Source organism: Anas platyrhynchos, chromosome 1 (assembly GCF_047663525.1).
Source record: "Anas platyrhynchos isolate ZD024472 breed Pekin duck chromosome 1, IASCAAS_PekinDuck_T2T, whole genome shotgun sequence".
In the NCBI taxonomy this organism is placed as follows: Eukaryota; Metazoa; Chordata; class Aves; order Anseriformes; family Anatidae; genus Anas; species Anas platyrhynchos.
The window spans coordinates 207,339,580-207,351,740 of NC_092587.1; the positions used below are offsets into that span (position 1 = coordinate 207,339,580).

The window sequence follows — 12,161 nt, forward strand, 5'->3', positions numbered from 1 at the left end:
GTCTGCAGAGCCCTAGGCCCTGCAGCTGCTCCCATGTCAAATCTCCTCTGGTGCTGGGGCAAGACAAGCACGTGGGCCTCGCTACAGCTGCAGTAGCATCCATGCAGGTCCCTGAGCATTCCGCTTAAGAAAGAAGAGCAGCGCTAGGGAGAAAGAAATGAAGAGGGTTGGGTACATCTATTCCCACCATGCCTAATTCCCTGCAGTGCCTTGGGTCAGGCTGAGCCCTCCAGGAAAGGTGCAGCTGAGTCTCTTTGCTGTATCCCACAGCCAGCAGCTCTCTGCATCAGCTTCCAAAGGCACGGGACCAACTTCTGTTGCAGTAAGAGAAGCTCTTGCAGGCCAGCCAACACTGTTTCACTTACTGCAGGCAGGGCATTAGCATATGGGCATGAAACAAGGTGTCTTAAAAAAAAAAAAAAAAAAAAAAAAAAAAAAAAGACTACCGAGCTGTTTAATGGCACAGAAGCAACCCTAAAAAAAGTTCCCAGAGCCAATTCCTCAGTCTTTATGTGAAGTAATGTGGCTTTTTCACATTGATGCCGTATTCCGCGAGTGCTGGTGTCAGGTCCTCCATGGTCAGCGTGTACTTCTTATCCTGAAGGGACAATGAGTAACGTCAGTCACAGCAAGGACAACTTCTGCTGCCAGGCATTCCTCAGACTCTTGTTGGTTTACGATTTTTCTCCTATAAGCTGTGGCAACCTGTACCTGCACAGTTCCCAGAAGCAGCTACAGAACAGTGGCTGGGGCATTGACCAGCATTTAACTACTGTAGGTTTCATGTGCTTTGCGCCCAGTTGCAGAGAAACATGCTGAGCACTACCCAATGCTATGAAGATGAATTACACGGCTGTCATGAAGCCCCTGAACCACAAATAGATAGTGAATGTGAGAATTCCCAGAAACTATTTCTCCACACTTTCTCCCTACGCACCAGTCTGGTCCCTGTCAGAGGGGGTGGCAGTGCTAGGTGGCCCTCAGCCTGACCACGCACAGCTACCTGCACGTTTCTGCAGGGCCTTCAGGGCATGCCCTGGGCATTCCACTGCCCGCCTCCTCTTCTCAGCAGAGTCCCTTCCCAACAGCAGAGCCCTTACTCATCAGTACACATTGACCTTTTGGGGGCAGGAGTCAAAGATGTTTACAACAGCCACATTTGATGGAAGAACGTTTAGATCCTGCAGCCCCAGGACAGGATGCTCTCCCTCACCCGTACAACCGTTCCCACCTTCTCTCACCTTGCTCTTATTGCGGGAGCTGCCTGAGGCTGTGCCCTTCATCTTGCAGTGCTGCAGCGCATCGTTGGCAATGTCAGAAATAAACTTCTGTGCGGCCAGGGAGATCAAACGGATGCTACCACGCAGGAAAGGAGAAGTGACAACGTCAGACGGGGAGCACCACGCACCATGGGGACGAGGGGATTCCTGCAGGGCCCCCCGGGTCCCAGAGCTGCACCACCGCACCCCCGCCACTCACATGCGCGGGTCGGAGGCCTCGAAGCCCGCTCTGTTGAGGTAATAGCCGGTGACAGCGTCTGGGATCTGCGCGGGAGAGAGGTCAGCAGCCCGGCTGCCCGCTGCCCGCCCCCACCCCCGCCCCGCCGGCCTCCCGCGTACCGTGGGCGTGTAGTCCTCCAGCTGCATCAGGAAGTCCACGAGCGGCGTGGTGGACACCACCGGCTTCACGTCCCCGTTGGCGGCGCTGGGCGGCACGTACACGCCGTTGGACATCGCCCCCTCGGACGGGGCCGCGGCCACGGCCGCCGACACGGGCGCTGCGGGCAGAGGCACTCAGCGACCGCCGCCCCCACCTGGGGCTGCCCCGCGGCTGCGGACGAGGCCGCGCTCACCGGAACCGGGGGGGAGCCGTCCGGCAGCCCCGGCCCAGCCCCGCATCCCCGCCCGCCCCCGCCCCGAGCCCCAGCCCCGCTCCCCCTTGGCCCCTTGGTCCCGGCCGCTCCACCCCCTCCCCCCCCGCGCTCACCCGGTCCCCTCCCGGCGGCCGCGCCGCCCTCAGCTCCCCGCGCCGCGCCGCCCACCGCGCCCGGGGGCGCCCCCGGGACGCCGCTGCCGCCCGCGGCCGGGCTGGGCTTGTTGTCGGCGGCGGGGGCGGGCGCGGGGGCGGGCGGCGCCGGGGCGGCCGGGGCCGCGGGCGCGGGGTCGGCCTCGGCGCTGCCGCTCATCGCCCGCCGCCGAGCGACGCCGGCCGCCTTCAGCCCCGCGCCTGCGCGCGCCGCGCCGCCCCATTGGCCCCGCCGCCCCATTGGCCCCGCCGCCCGCTCTCCCCATTGGCCCCGCCGCCCCGCCCCCGCCGCTCCCCATTGGCCCCGCGCCCCCTGGCGGCGCAGACAGACAGGCAGGCAGACGCGCTCGGAGGGGCCGGGCCGGTGCCGCGGGGCCTTTACTGGAGCCGCCCCGCCCCGCGCCGCCCCCCTCAGGCCTCGAGCAGGGCGCGCAGCAGCCGCGGGAAGTTGGGGGTGCCCCAGCCGGTGACCGGGTCCCAGGCGGGGCCGGCGCAGAAGCCCTGTCCCTGCACCGCGCCGTCCAGGCAGGAGAGGTGGCAGCCCTGCGTCACCTGCGGGGGGGTCAGGGCGGGCACCGCGACCGCCCCACGGGGACAGCCCGGCCCCAGCACCACTGCCCCCCCCCCCAGAGCCCCCCCCTCCCCACCCTCGGGCACGGCCCCAGCGCCGCCCTGCCCCGTGCCTCACGGCACCCCCTCAGCGCCCCCCCGTACACCCCCCAACACCCCCGTGTCCCCCCCAACCTCCCCCCATCCCCCCAACTCTCCCCCATCCCCCTCCCATCCGCCCCCAACCCCCCCCATTCCCCCCAGCCCACCCGTGCCCCCCCCATCCCCCCTCAACCCCCTTCCCCTCTTTCCCCCCTTTTCTTCCCTTTCCCCCCCTTTCCCCCCCCTTTCCCCCCCGCCCCGCTCACATCGTAGAGGGCCTCCCCATGGCCGCGCTCCCGCAGCTGGTAGAGCGCGGGGTTGACGAAGCCGAGGGGCGCTTGGCCGCGCTGCAGCCGCCGGTCGTTGACGAGCGCCAGCATGCCCGCCACCACCGGCGTGGACGCCTGCGGGAGGCAGCGCCCGGCTCAGCCCCGGGCCGCCGGCACCGCGCGCGGGGCCCCGCCCGCCCCGTACCGAGGTGCCCGACACCCAGGGCAGCGGCACGCGGTTCGTCACCACCCAGTAGTTGTCCGAGAGCGCGGCCAGGTCGGGGTAGGCGCGGCCGCTGCTGTTGTAGTAGGAGCTGGGGGGCAGCTTGGCAGCCGAGCGCAGGAAGCTCCTCACCGCCGCGACCTGGGGGCACAGCAGAGGGAAGGGCTCCGGCACGACCCGACCCCGGCCCCCCGCCCCCAGCCCCGGCTGCCCACGCTGCCCCCACCCAGCCCCACGCAACTGCGACCCCCCACCTGGTAATCGGGCATGGGGAAGACGTTGCTGAAGCCCCCGCCGCTGATGTAGTCTGTCACCTCCGCGGTCACCAGGAAGGGGTTCTTGAAGGACGTCCCACCCACGGTGGTCACGTAGGGGCTGCGGACAGGCAGGCTTTGGGGGCAAGCACACAGCAGCCCCTCCAGGAGCTGCTCAGCCCCCACCTCAGGGCCTGCCACCTTCCACCCCATCCCACCATGCGGCTGTCCTGAGCCCCCACAGCGCTCACGAACAGCATTTGCAGCAGCCCAGCTGCAGGCCAAGGTGGAAGAGCAGACAGCAGCTCCTGGCACCAGCCAGGTCTGTGCAGACCCTCACAGACTACCCCGTGGTTACCTCGAGGCTGGGAAGCTGGGCCGGAAAGTGTGGTTCCCCCCTGGCACTCTCCTGCAACCAGCACCATCATCACCTGCCAGCAGAAACGGGTGAGGTGGTGGCCCACAAGCTGCCCCCTGGGCAGGGGGAAAGCTGCCTCCCAGCAGGGTCCTGGCAGCAGCCCGTGCTCCCACCCCACACACAGCCACGTCACCCCAACAGCACCACGCACCCGAGGCAAACAGCACAGTCAGGCCACGGGCAGCCGCCTTCATGAACTCCACGTTCACACGCTGCAGGTAGGCCGACGACAGGCTGTCCTCATCATCCCCATAGCTGACGGAGTGCACCCACGGCAGCGATGACATGTTGCTGAGCAGCAGCAGCCAGGCCAGGAAGGGCTCCTGGCTTTCATGCCGCCCTGCAGAGACAAAGGGGCTGGTCCAGTGCAGTGGCAGGAGCTACCCTGTCTCAGCAGCACCAGCAGGAGCTGGAGGTCCTGCCGGCTCCTATCCCTGCCTGCAGAGCACAGACATGCAGCACGGAGCATCTGAACACTCTTGTGAGCTCCTGCTGGTAGCAGAGGCGATGGCAGCACGGCTGACAGCAGGGATGGCTAGCTCTGCCCATGGCTCTGGTCAAAGCGTGGCACCCACGGCATGATGCCTGCATTCACTCACTCCTCTGAACACCTTCCGCAGGGCTGTAGCCACCCTCAGCTCCAGGCAGTGACAAAGCCCAAGGCTCAGCCAAGCTCTGGGCCCTCTACCCTTAACCACATACCCCAGAGCAGCAGGATGCCAGTTCGCCTCCCCCTGCCCAGGTCCCTTCCTGCTTCTCTCCATGCAGCAAGGAGTGCGAGGCCTCGGCAACTGCTGCCTCACAGCGGCCCAGAGGGGTCTCTCTGCCCGCTTCCCACACCACAGGCACCGCACACGTGGAAGCCAAAGCCAAGCAGCTTTCATTGGTAGACTTCACCACCAGGATGACAGAGCCAGCAGTCCTAAGTGTGCTCTGTCTCCAGCCAGGCAGCTTCTGATCTGGACAGATCACACTTTATCCCGCAGTATAGCAGCTATTTTTGCGGAGGCTGGTTTGCAACCTATATTCCTCAAACTGCCTCACTCTCCTTTATCCACTCTACTGGCAGATTGACTGGCAAGAGATCCTCTCTCTCTCTGTGGGAAGGCAGCATAGTGAGATGACTGCTTTACACAGGGCATGGAAGTCCTTGTTGCAGGATGCTGTGGATGCTGTAAGTTCATGTGTCCAAAAGCAGCTATAGAAATCAAGATGAATCCAGACAGCCCTGAAACCAGCTCCAGCTCTGGAAGCCCACATGCTACATGCCCACAGCAGCTGTGAAAGCACTGTACTGCACCCAGTGTGCCCCTGTGACGGGTACCAGACGGATTGAATGCAGCCCATTACGTGCCTGGCACAAAGCAAGCACTTCCCTAAAGAGCAGCCTGATGTGTCAGTGCCACAGCAAGCGGGATGCACGGAAGTGTTCACAGGGCAGAGCAGACCAACTCTGGCACGGGATCAGTACCTGCATTGCTGAAGACCCACGTGGAAATGTTGGCACCCGTGCTCATGATGTATTCCACGTCCAGGCTGGCCTCCAGCCCAGCCTTGCCCCAGCCCTGGTGCCCAACAACTTGGTCGACCTTGGAGTGGTGGGCAAAGCTGCTGCCAAAGAGCTGCATGAACTCAGCCAGGTCAGCCTGGTGGAAGTACTGTTCCAAGAACTGGGGGGGACAAGGAGGGACACTAAGATTTCTTTCCCAACTTGGAAAGTTGGCTCAGCGTGCGTGTGAAACGCCAGCCCCACAGTGCTCCCACAGCTGCGGAAGCCTCCCTGCAGCGTCCTGGAAGGCCAGACCAGCCAAGTGCTGGAGGAGCCCCAAGGTGCCGCACTCCCAGGCCTGCAGGCCTCTGCCCCCATCAGCTTTGGGAGCAGTTACCTGGGCGCAGGCCTGGCTGTTGTTTGGCAGCAGCCCAACGTCTCCTCCCGTCATGTTGTATCTCTTCCGAATGACGGACGGCGTCACCCCCAGGTGGAAAGCCGCTCTCTGTCCATGGGGCTGTCCTGGCTCTGCTTGCTCCTTGGCCCAGGCTCTGCTGACCACGTTCCTCTCCGCAGGGAACCGATGCAGGCCACCCACTGATGTGCACGTAAGGAGAAGCAGCAGGTGCCAGGGCCTGGTGCTCTGGCAGGACTCAGCAATAGCCCCCCGCTCCCCCTCCCTGCCCGCAGGGGCGCACCTGACCAGAGACCGCACCTTTGGGTGCCTCCCCAGTCCCCAGAGGTGCTCCAAGGCTGCTCAGCTCCATTACCCCACTGCTGAGCCACTGTCACCACTTGACACCCCCGCTCTCGTTGTGCAATGACTGCGGTTTCCTCATGTGAGGAGCGTTCCCACCCCAGAGGCGGCTGCACACCCACAGACACCCACACGCACAGCACTGAGCACCCGGGGCCGAGAGCACTATTAAAAAAACACAGACTTTGGACGCTGCCTGCCCAGACCCTGGGCACAGATCTCCTCAGGAGGGTCCAGGGCAGCTGAGACCATGGGCAGAGGGCTGGCCACACCATCCTCTGAGGTGGCCCCTCCTGGCTGGGCAATGTTCAACCTTGCACCTGTACCTGAGGCAGCACAAGCTCTGGGCCGCCTGAACCCCCACGCATACTGTACCGAAGTCAACGTGCTCAGCCAGATCCTTGGGGATGGTGTAAGGCAGCGGGGAGCGCACAACGCTGCGCTGGTCCTTCAGGTACCGGTGGAATTCAGCCCCAGGCAAGAGGCGCTCAGCCGTGCTGCAACACAGGGACAGCCCCCCACACAGGGGCTCACACCACAACCGCTGCCAGCCTGGCCACCCGTGCCCATTCCCTGCTTCCCCTTTGCACCCCGCTTGCTGCCGGGAGGAGACAGGGACGAGCACCCCTTCCCATCGGCACAGCCGACCTTATAAAGCAAAGAGCACTCTGCACCTCACCCACTGTGTGTGTACTGTGACCCCAAAAGCGGGCAAGAGGAGGCGTGGGCTGGCCAGAGCACCTATCACATGTGCACACCTGGCCCCCAGTGTTCCAAGGCATCGGGCTGCAGCTCCCCCAGCACTAGGGCTGCACGGTGGCAGCCAGCTCTTGGCCACAGAGCGCCCACAGCCCCCGCAGAAGTGGGGCTCAGCCTCCCGCTGCTTGCCTGCACCACGGGGGCCAGGGGACGTCCCAGCCTGCAGGGCAGGGTCTGGCTTTTCTCGTCTTCGCAGGCAAGGCACAGCCACCGCAGCAGGGCCCGGCGCTGCCCGGGGCTCACCTCGCGGGCATGTGGCACTGCAGGAAATCGAGGGTGGCGACGCTGCTGCAGCTCTCCACGCCGTGCCCCCGCAGCCACTTCAGCACCGTCATCAGCGTGGCGGGCGACGGCTGGACAAGGTCCCGCAGCTGCTCCAGGGACAGGAACCGGCCTGCGGGCACACGGCGGGCTCAGGGCACCCTGCCCGGGGGCCGGGCGGACGGCGGGCCTCGGGCGCGGGGCCGGTACCGTATCGCGGCGAGCGCGGGTCCGACACGGCGCGGACGAGGCGGGCGAGGCGCGCCGTGCCCTGCTGCCGGAGCGCCAGCGTCAGCTGCACGTCGTGCTCGGGGCTCACGCGGCCGGCGGGGACCCAGCCGGGGGGCGGGCTGCGGGCGGGCCGTGAGCGCCGGGCACCGGGCCCCGGGCCCCGGGCCCCGCGCCCCGGGCGGCCCCCACCTACCGGCACGGCTGGTCCCGCTCCGGGGCCACCCCCGCGGCGCAGCAGCTCCAGGCGGCCGCGCACAGGCACAGCACGGCGGGGAGCGCCCCGCACCTGCGGCGGGGCCGTCAGTGCCGGGCGGCCGCGGAGCCCCGCCGAGACGGGGAGCCCCGGGGCCGCCCCCCCGCCCCCGGCCCCGCGCCCCCGTTACCGCCGCGCCATCCCGCCGCTGCGCCCGGTCACGTGTGCGGCGCGGGGCGCGTGACGGCCGCTCACGTGGGGAGGCCGCCGCCGGCGGGGCGGGGCCGGGGGCGGGCTCTGGGCGCGGTCCCGGTGCCGGTGCCGGTCCCGGGGCCCTGCCCCTCGTCGCGGGCCGCCCTCAGGGTCCCGCGGGGCCGCCGCGGAGGCGGCTCGGGGCACGCCGGTCCCTGGGCGCGGGCGGCGGCGGCGGCTGCCTCGGGCCCGGCCCGTGCGGGGCGGGCGGGTCCCGGCTGCGGGCTCCGTGCGGGGCGGGGGGCTCCGGGGGGGGCGCGGGGCGCGGCCGGAACGGGACGGGCCCTGCCCAGCCCCCGGGGCCGGGCCGCTGGCGGGGGGAGGCTGCCCCGGGGAGCGAGCGAGCGAGCAGGGGGGGTCGGGGCCCCCCGGGAGTGCCGGAGCCCCGCTGCAGGGACGGGGCTGGAGGCGGGGGGCGGCCTCGGGGCGCGGGGCAGGAGCGGGCCGGGAAGGTGCGGCCGGGGCCGGGGCCGGGGCCGGGGCAGCCGCCGGAACCCCTGCGGGGGCAGCGGCAGGAGGCGGCTGCGTCCCCTCCGCGTCGCGGGCTGCGGCCGCCCGGCCCCGGCGGCGTTCGCACCGCTGCCGCCCGGCTGCGTGCGGGGGCCCGGCACAGCCGCGGGTGCGGGGAGGGCGGGGGCGTCGGGGCGGGGGGGCCGTGTCCCTGCAGGGCTGCGGGCGGGGGCTGCGCGGAGCGGGCGGTACGGCCGCTGTCCCGTCCAGCTGGCACCGGCACCGGCAGCCGCTTGGCTCCCGGCGCTGCTGAGCAGCAGCTCTCGGCTTCCTGCGCTTGTTCCTCTGGATGCTTGTTCCCACACTAGGAGCCCTCCTAATTAGTATCACAAAAGTGGTATCATGATACTTGTGGTCTCGGGGTTGTGGAAAGTTCAAGCAATTGTTGCCAGTGCTAAAGAGAGCTCTGGAAATGGTGCCGTGGAGTTTGTTACCCTGTTTGTGAGCCCTAAAGCAGCCCAGGAGGGGCTGTCTCAGAGACGGCCGGTGAGGAAGGGGGTGCTGTGACCCCATCTGACCAGGCCAGCTTTCCAAGTCCTTGTCCCCGTGCTGGCCACATGTACAGACATGCTGCGTGCCATGGCTCCAGCGGTTCCCAGTTGCTTTCCTGTTTCTGCAGAGCAGAGTCCAAGCCAGAAAGAGGGACAATGGGAAAACCACCTGCCTGGCCCAGGCTGCCATCTCTCCCACACCAGAGCCGCACTGTGACTGTCCAGAGCAGCAGCTACTGGGCAGAGGCCAGAGGTGTTCTGCCGCGGTAGTGTCATGAGCTGTAGCAGTTCTGTTCTCCTTCCTGCCTTCAGACCTGCTGTGCGGGCAGTGCTTTTTCACCTGCACCATCTGTGCAGCAGGGAGGTGAAGATGCCACACGCTCAGGCAGGCAGTGCCTGCTGCTGACTTTGGCCCCACTCCCTTTGGGTGAAGTAAGGTAGCCAGGAGATCCAGTGGGGCTTGAGCAGCATATTTTCTGTTCGCAGAGCAGCACTTGGCATCTCTTTGAATCTGGGACCTCAGCCCGTGTTCCTCAGGCCCACCCAAGCTGCCTGTCAGGCCTTCAGGGTGCTTCCCCTGCCACCGTGAGGCCAGTCTCATGTCCTCCAGGAATCCCCAGCTCCGTCCCCATTTCCTGCGGGACTCCAGCACTCCTGCTTGGGTGTTGCCCATAGCGTGAGTGTGTGTGCAGAGCCCTAGGGCACTTCTGGTCCCTGCAATTGGAAGCATATGTGGGCCACTCAGAGTTTCCATGCATGCGGCGCTGTGTGGTTTGCAGCAGCTGGAGCTGGTTGCCCGCCCGAAGCTGTGCAGTTGCGCCCTGCGGGGCTGGGGGGACGAACGGGGGAGCTGTGGGAGACAGCGTCCAGGAAACACAGGAAGGAACTGGGCATGGTGGGTGCAGCTGACAGTGGACACAGGGCCCAGCGCAGCAGGGAGGGCTCAGGGGGAACGTCTCAGCTGAGCCCTGTCCCGCAGCCCTGTTAGGATGAACTTTCCACTGTGCCACAGGAAGGCTCCTGAACCACGCAGGGGCAGCTGTCTGCCAGGGCTGGGAGTTGCCTGTCTTCACGTGTAAGGGTCTCCCAGCTGGAGGTAGCTCTGCTTACCATCCCTTACCAGCACCCTGCGAGTGCTCAAGGTGTGCAGGGAGGTGTGGGCAGCAGCGGGGTGGGTGGCTGCAGGCAGAGCGTGGTCCCTGTGCCCAGACCATGCCCAGTGGCTCCCAGCTATGCAGCCCCAGCCACTTCCTCGTCCCACACACAGGCACACAGCCACAGCATGTGCTGGCCCCCGTCCTGTCCCACCCTGCCCCTCATCCAGGGGTGGCCCAGCACCCTGGACTGGCTCCTGGCTGTCTCAGTCTGCATGGACCTGACCAGCAGCTGCAGCCACAGAGAAGGGACTCGCTGCTGCGCAGCCTTGACGCACGCATGTTGGCTAAGGGCCTGGGGCACTGGGAGGCGCTGCCAGAGTGCAGCAGCCCACCCAGCTGTCCAGCTGCTTACAGCTTTGGGTAGGGCTGTAAGTGGGATGAGATTTGCAGGAGATTATTTCCTGGATCTGTCTGGCCTGCAAAGATTAGGGTGCTCTGACAGAGCTAATTACTCTGACAAGCTGTTAGTCTGACTAGCTGGTCTGCAGCAAGCAGGGGATGGGAGCGCTGGAGTAGCCAGCAAAGCTGCTAGGGTGTCCTGGGCACACCCATCCTGGTGCACCGTGGGTGCTCTTCCTGTGGCTGGAATCAAGGGTGCCCTCGTCTCCAGACTGTCAGGGATACCTGCGGTTGGAAAATGCTAGAGAGCGGTAACATCACGGCACTCCCTGCTCACAGGGACCCCCTTGGTCACAGCCACAGAGCAGTGAGCATATCCAGCACGGCAGTTATACCAGTCAGGGAGATGGAGGTGCTAGGTTATGTGACAAAGCAGCACCGAGAAGCAGTGGCAGGCAGGGGAACCCCAATAACCCAGTCAGAGAAGGGGATCCCTGTGCCCAGCTCCACCCAAGGCTGTCACAGCAGCAGTCACCCCAGGGCTGAGGGCAGCGCCCATCAAAACAGGAGCAGGAGTAGCTGCCCTGAGCAGCTACAGGTTTTGGGGACACTGCCTGGTACACGGAGCATGTTGTGAGAGGCAGAATGCAGAGCATTTTAGGGTTGCACAAGACTTATGGGATGTGTAGCAGAGGTGAGGAAAGAGAGGGATTGAGGCAGCTTGGAAGAACAAAAGTGGAAAAAGAGGGAAAAGGATATAAAAGTTGATGGTTGCACGTAAATGGATTAGTCAGCACGTGTCTGGCCATGCGCTGCGTCAGGTGACTGCACAGCCTGTCCCATCTTCTTAAACTCCACAGCAAAGTATTTTTCCTGGGGACCCAATTCTGTGTGCATGTGTGTCCATGGAGTCCAAGTGTCAGTAGCTGCAGTCAGATCACAGGTCCCAGGGCCTGTGGTGCCAGCAGCTGAGTGGGAGATGCAGGGGTGTCAGCCCCTGTCCTTGCTAACGGGTGTCAAAACAGACTGGGCAGTGAGCAGCTGGAGTGGCCTGGGAGCCGCGGTGTGTGTACCTAGGGGCAAGCCCACAGCAGGGAGGCTGTCAGAAGGACCAGGGGGTTCCCAGCCTACTGCCAGAGAGAGTGCAGAGTCTGGGCTCAGCTGTGCCCCTCGGGGTGTGTGTGTGTGTCTGTGTCAGGGTGTCTGTGTGTGTCTGCAGATGAGCAGATCCAAATGAGAGCCCCTGAGCTGGGGGCAATACCAAAAGCAGGAGTGGAGCTGTGCCTCAGGGGCTCGTATGTTGGGGTGCTAGCAACTGGGGGCAGCTGCTGGGCAGACTGGGTGTCTGAGCCTGGCTGCCAGAGGGACTCACCTCGTGTATGTGCATTCCCGATGACAGACTTTGTCAGCCAGAAAGGGGAGCAGGATGAAGCTGCAGTGCTGTCAGCATGAGTGAGTGTGTCTGCATGGTCCTGTGTGCCCCTCTGCGTGTGTCCACTTGCACACCGGCACTGGGCTGTGTGGCTGTAGGGGAGGCGTGCTCAGCCTCACCACTGGTTCAACCTGGATGCATGGTGTGGTGCAGCCTCACCTGCTGGGCTTGGCAGCTGCTAAGGGAAGGAACGTGCAAGATGCAGTGATGCATATGGGTGCTGGTGGCTTGGCCTGGGCAGCAGCCAAGCTGGGGCTGTTTGTGTGGCAATGCAGTGACAGGTGCAGGCACCGCACACACCGCTGGAGGAGCTAGGCACCTGGGCCAGGCCCACAGTTTGTGATCAGGCTCTCAATGTCCTCTGCTGCACTAAAGCCTAAAATTGCTGCACCTCCTGTGCTGGCTTGACAAATTGCAGAGGCTAGGAGGCAGGCAGCTGTGGCTGGGCAG

The 12,161-nt window shown here is 65.2% G+C and overlaps 2 protein-coding genes across 2 annotated transcripts; both read right to left on the reverse strand.

The window, feature by feature from the left end:
- Positions 1-436: 436 nt before the first annotated feature.
- TAF10 (TATA-box binding protein associated factor 10) lies at positions 437-2,252 on the reverse strand. The gene is made up of 5 exons (XM_038179111.2): positions 1,987-2,252; positions 1,620-1,777; positions 1,480-1,544; positions 1,242-1,356; positions 437-598 (listed from the first exon to the last, which is right to left on the reverse strand). The coding sequence occupies exons 1-5, from the start codon at positions 2,183-2,185 to the stop codon at positions 509-511; spliced, it is 627 nt and encodes a 208-aa protein (XP_038035039.1). The 5' UTR covers positions 2,186-2,252; the 3' UTR covers positions 437-508.
- Positions 2,253-2,372: 120 nt separating this feature from the next.
- On the reverse strand, positions 2,373-7,786 carry TPP1 (tripeptidyl peptidase 1). Its single transcript, XM_072033018.1, has 13 exons — positions 7,721-7,786; positions 7,531-7,623; positions 7,317-7,456; positions 7,089-7,239; positions 6,462-6,583; positions 5,727-5,926; positions 5,312-5,510; positions 3,992-4,180; positions 3,781-3,853; positions 3,423-3,543; positions 3,151-3,309; positions 2,943-3,080; positions 2,373-2,577 (listed from the first exon to the last, which is right to left on the reverse strand). Exons 1-13 carry the CDS (start codon positions 7,729-7,731, stop codon positions 2,437-2,439), a joined length of 1,737 nt encoding a protein of 578 aa, XP_071889119.1. The 5' UTR covers positions 7,732-7,786; the 3' UTR covers positions 2,373-2,436.
- Positions 7,787-12,161: the final 4,375 nt, after the last annotated feature.

Bases quoted from the DNA above. Each gene is read 5' to 3' on its own strand.
- TAF10 (XM_038179111.2), bottom strand. From the start codon at position 2,185: ATGAGCGGCAGCGCCGAGGCCGACCCCGCGCCCGCGGCCCCGGCCGCC. The intron at 1,778-1,986 runs GTGAGCGCGGGG...CTCTGCCCGCAG, and splicing joins GGCCGCCGGGAGGGGACCGG to CGCCCGTGTCGGCGGCCGTG. The intron at 599-1,241 runs GTGAGAGAAGGT...TTGTCCCTTCAG, and splicing joins GCTCCCGCAATAAGAGCAAG to GATAAGAAGTACACGCTGAC.
- TPP1 (XM_072033018.1), bottom strand. The intron at 6,584-7,088 runs GTGAGCCCCGGG...CCTGTGTTGCAG, and splicing joins CAGTGCCACATGCCCGCGAG to CACGGCTGAGCGCCTCTTGC. The intron at 5,927-6,461 runs GTACAGTATGCG...CGTGCACATCAG, and splicing joins GGCTGAGCACGTTGACTTCG to TGGGTGGCCTGCATCGGTTC.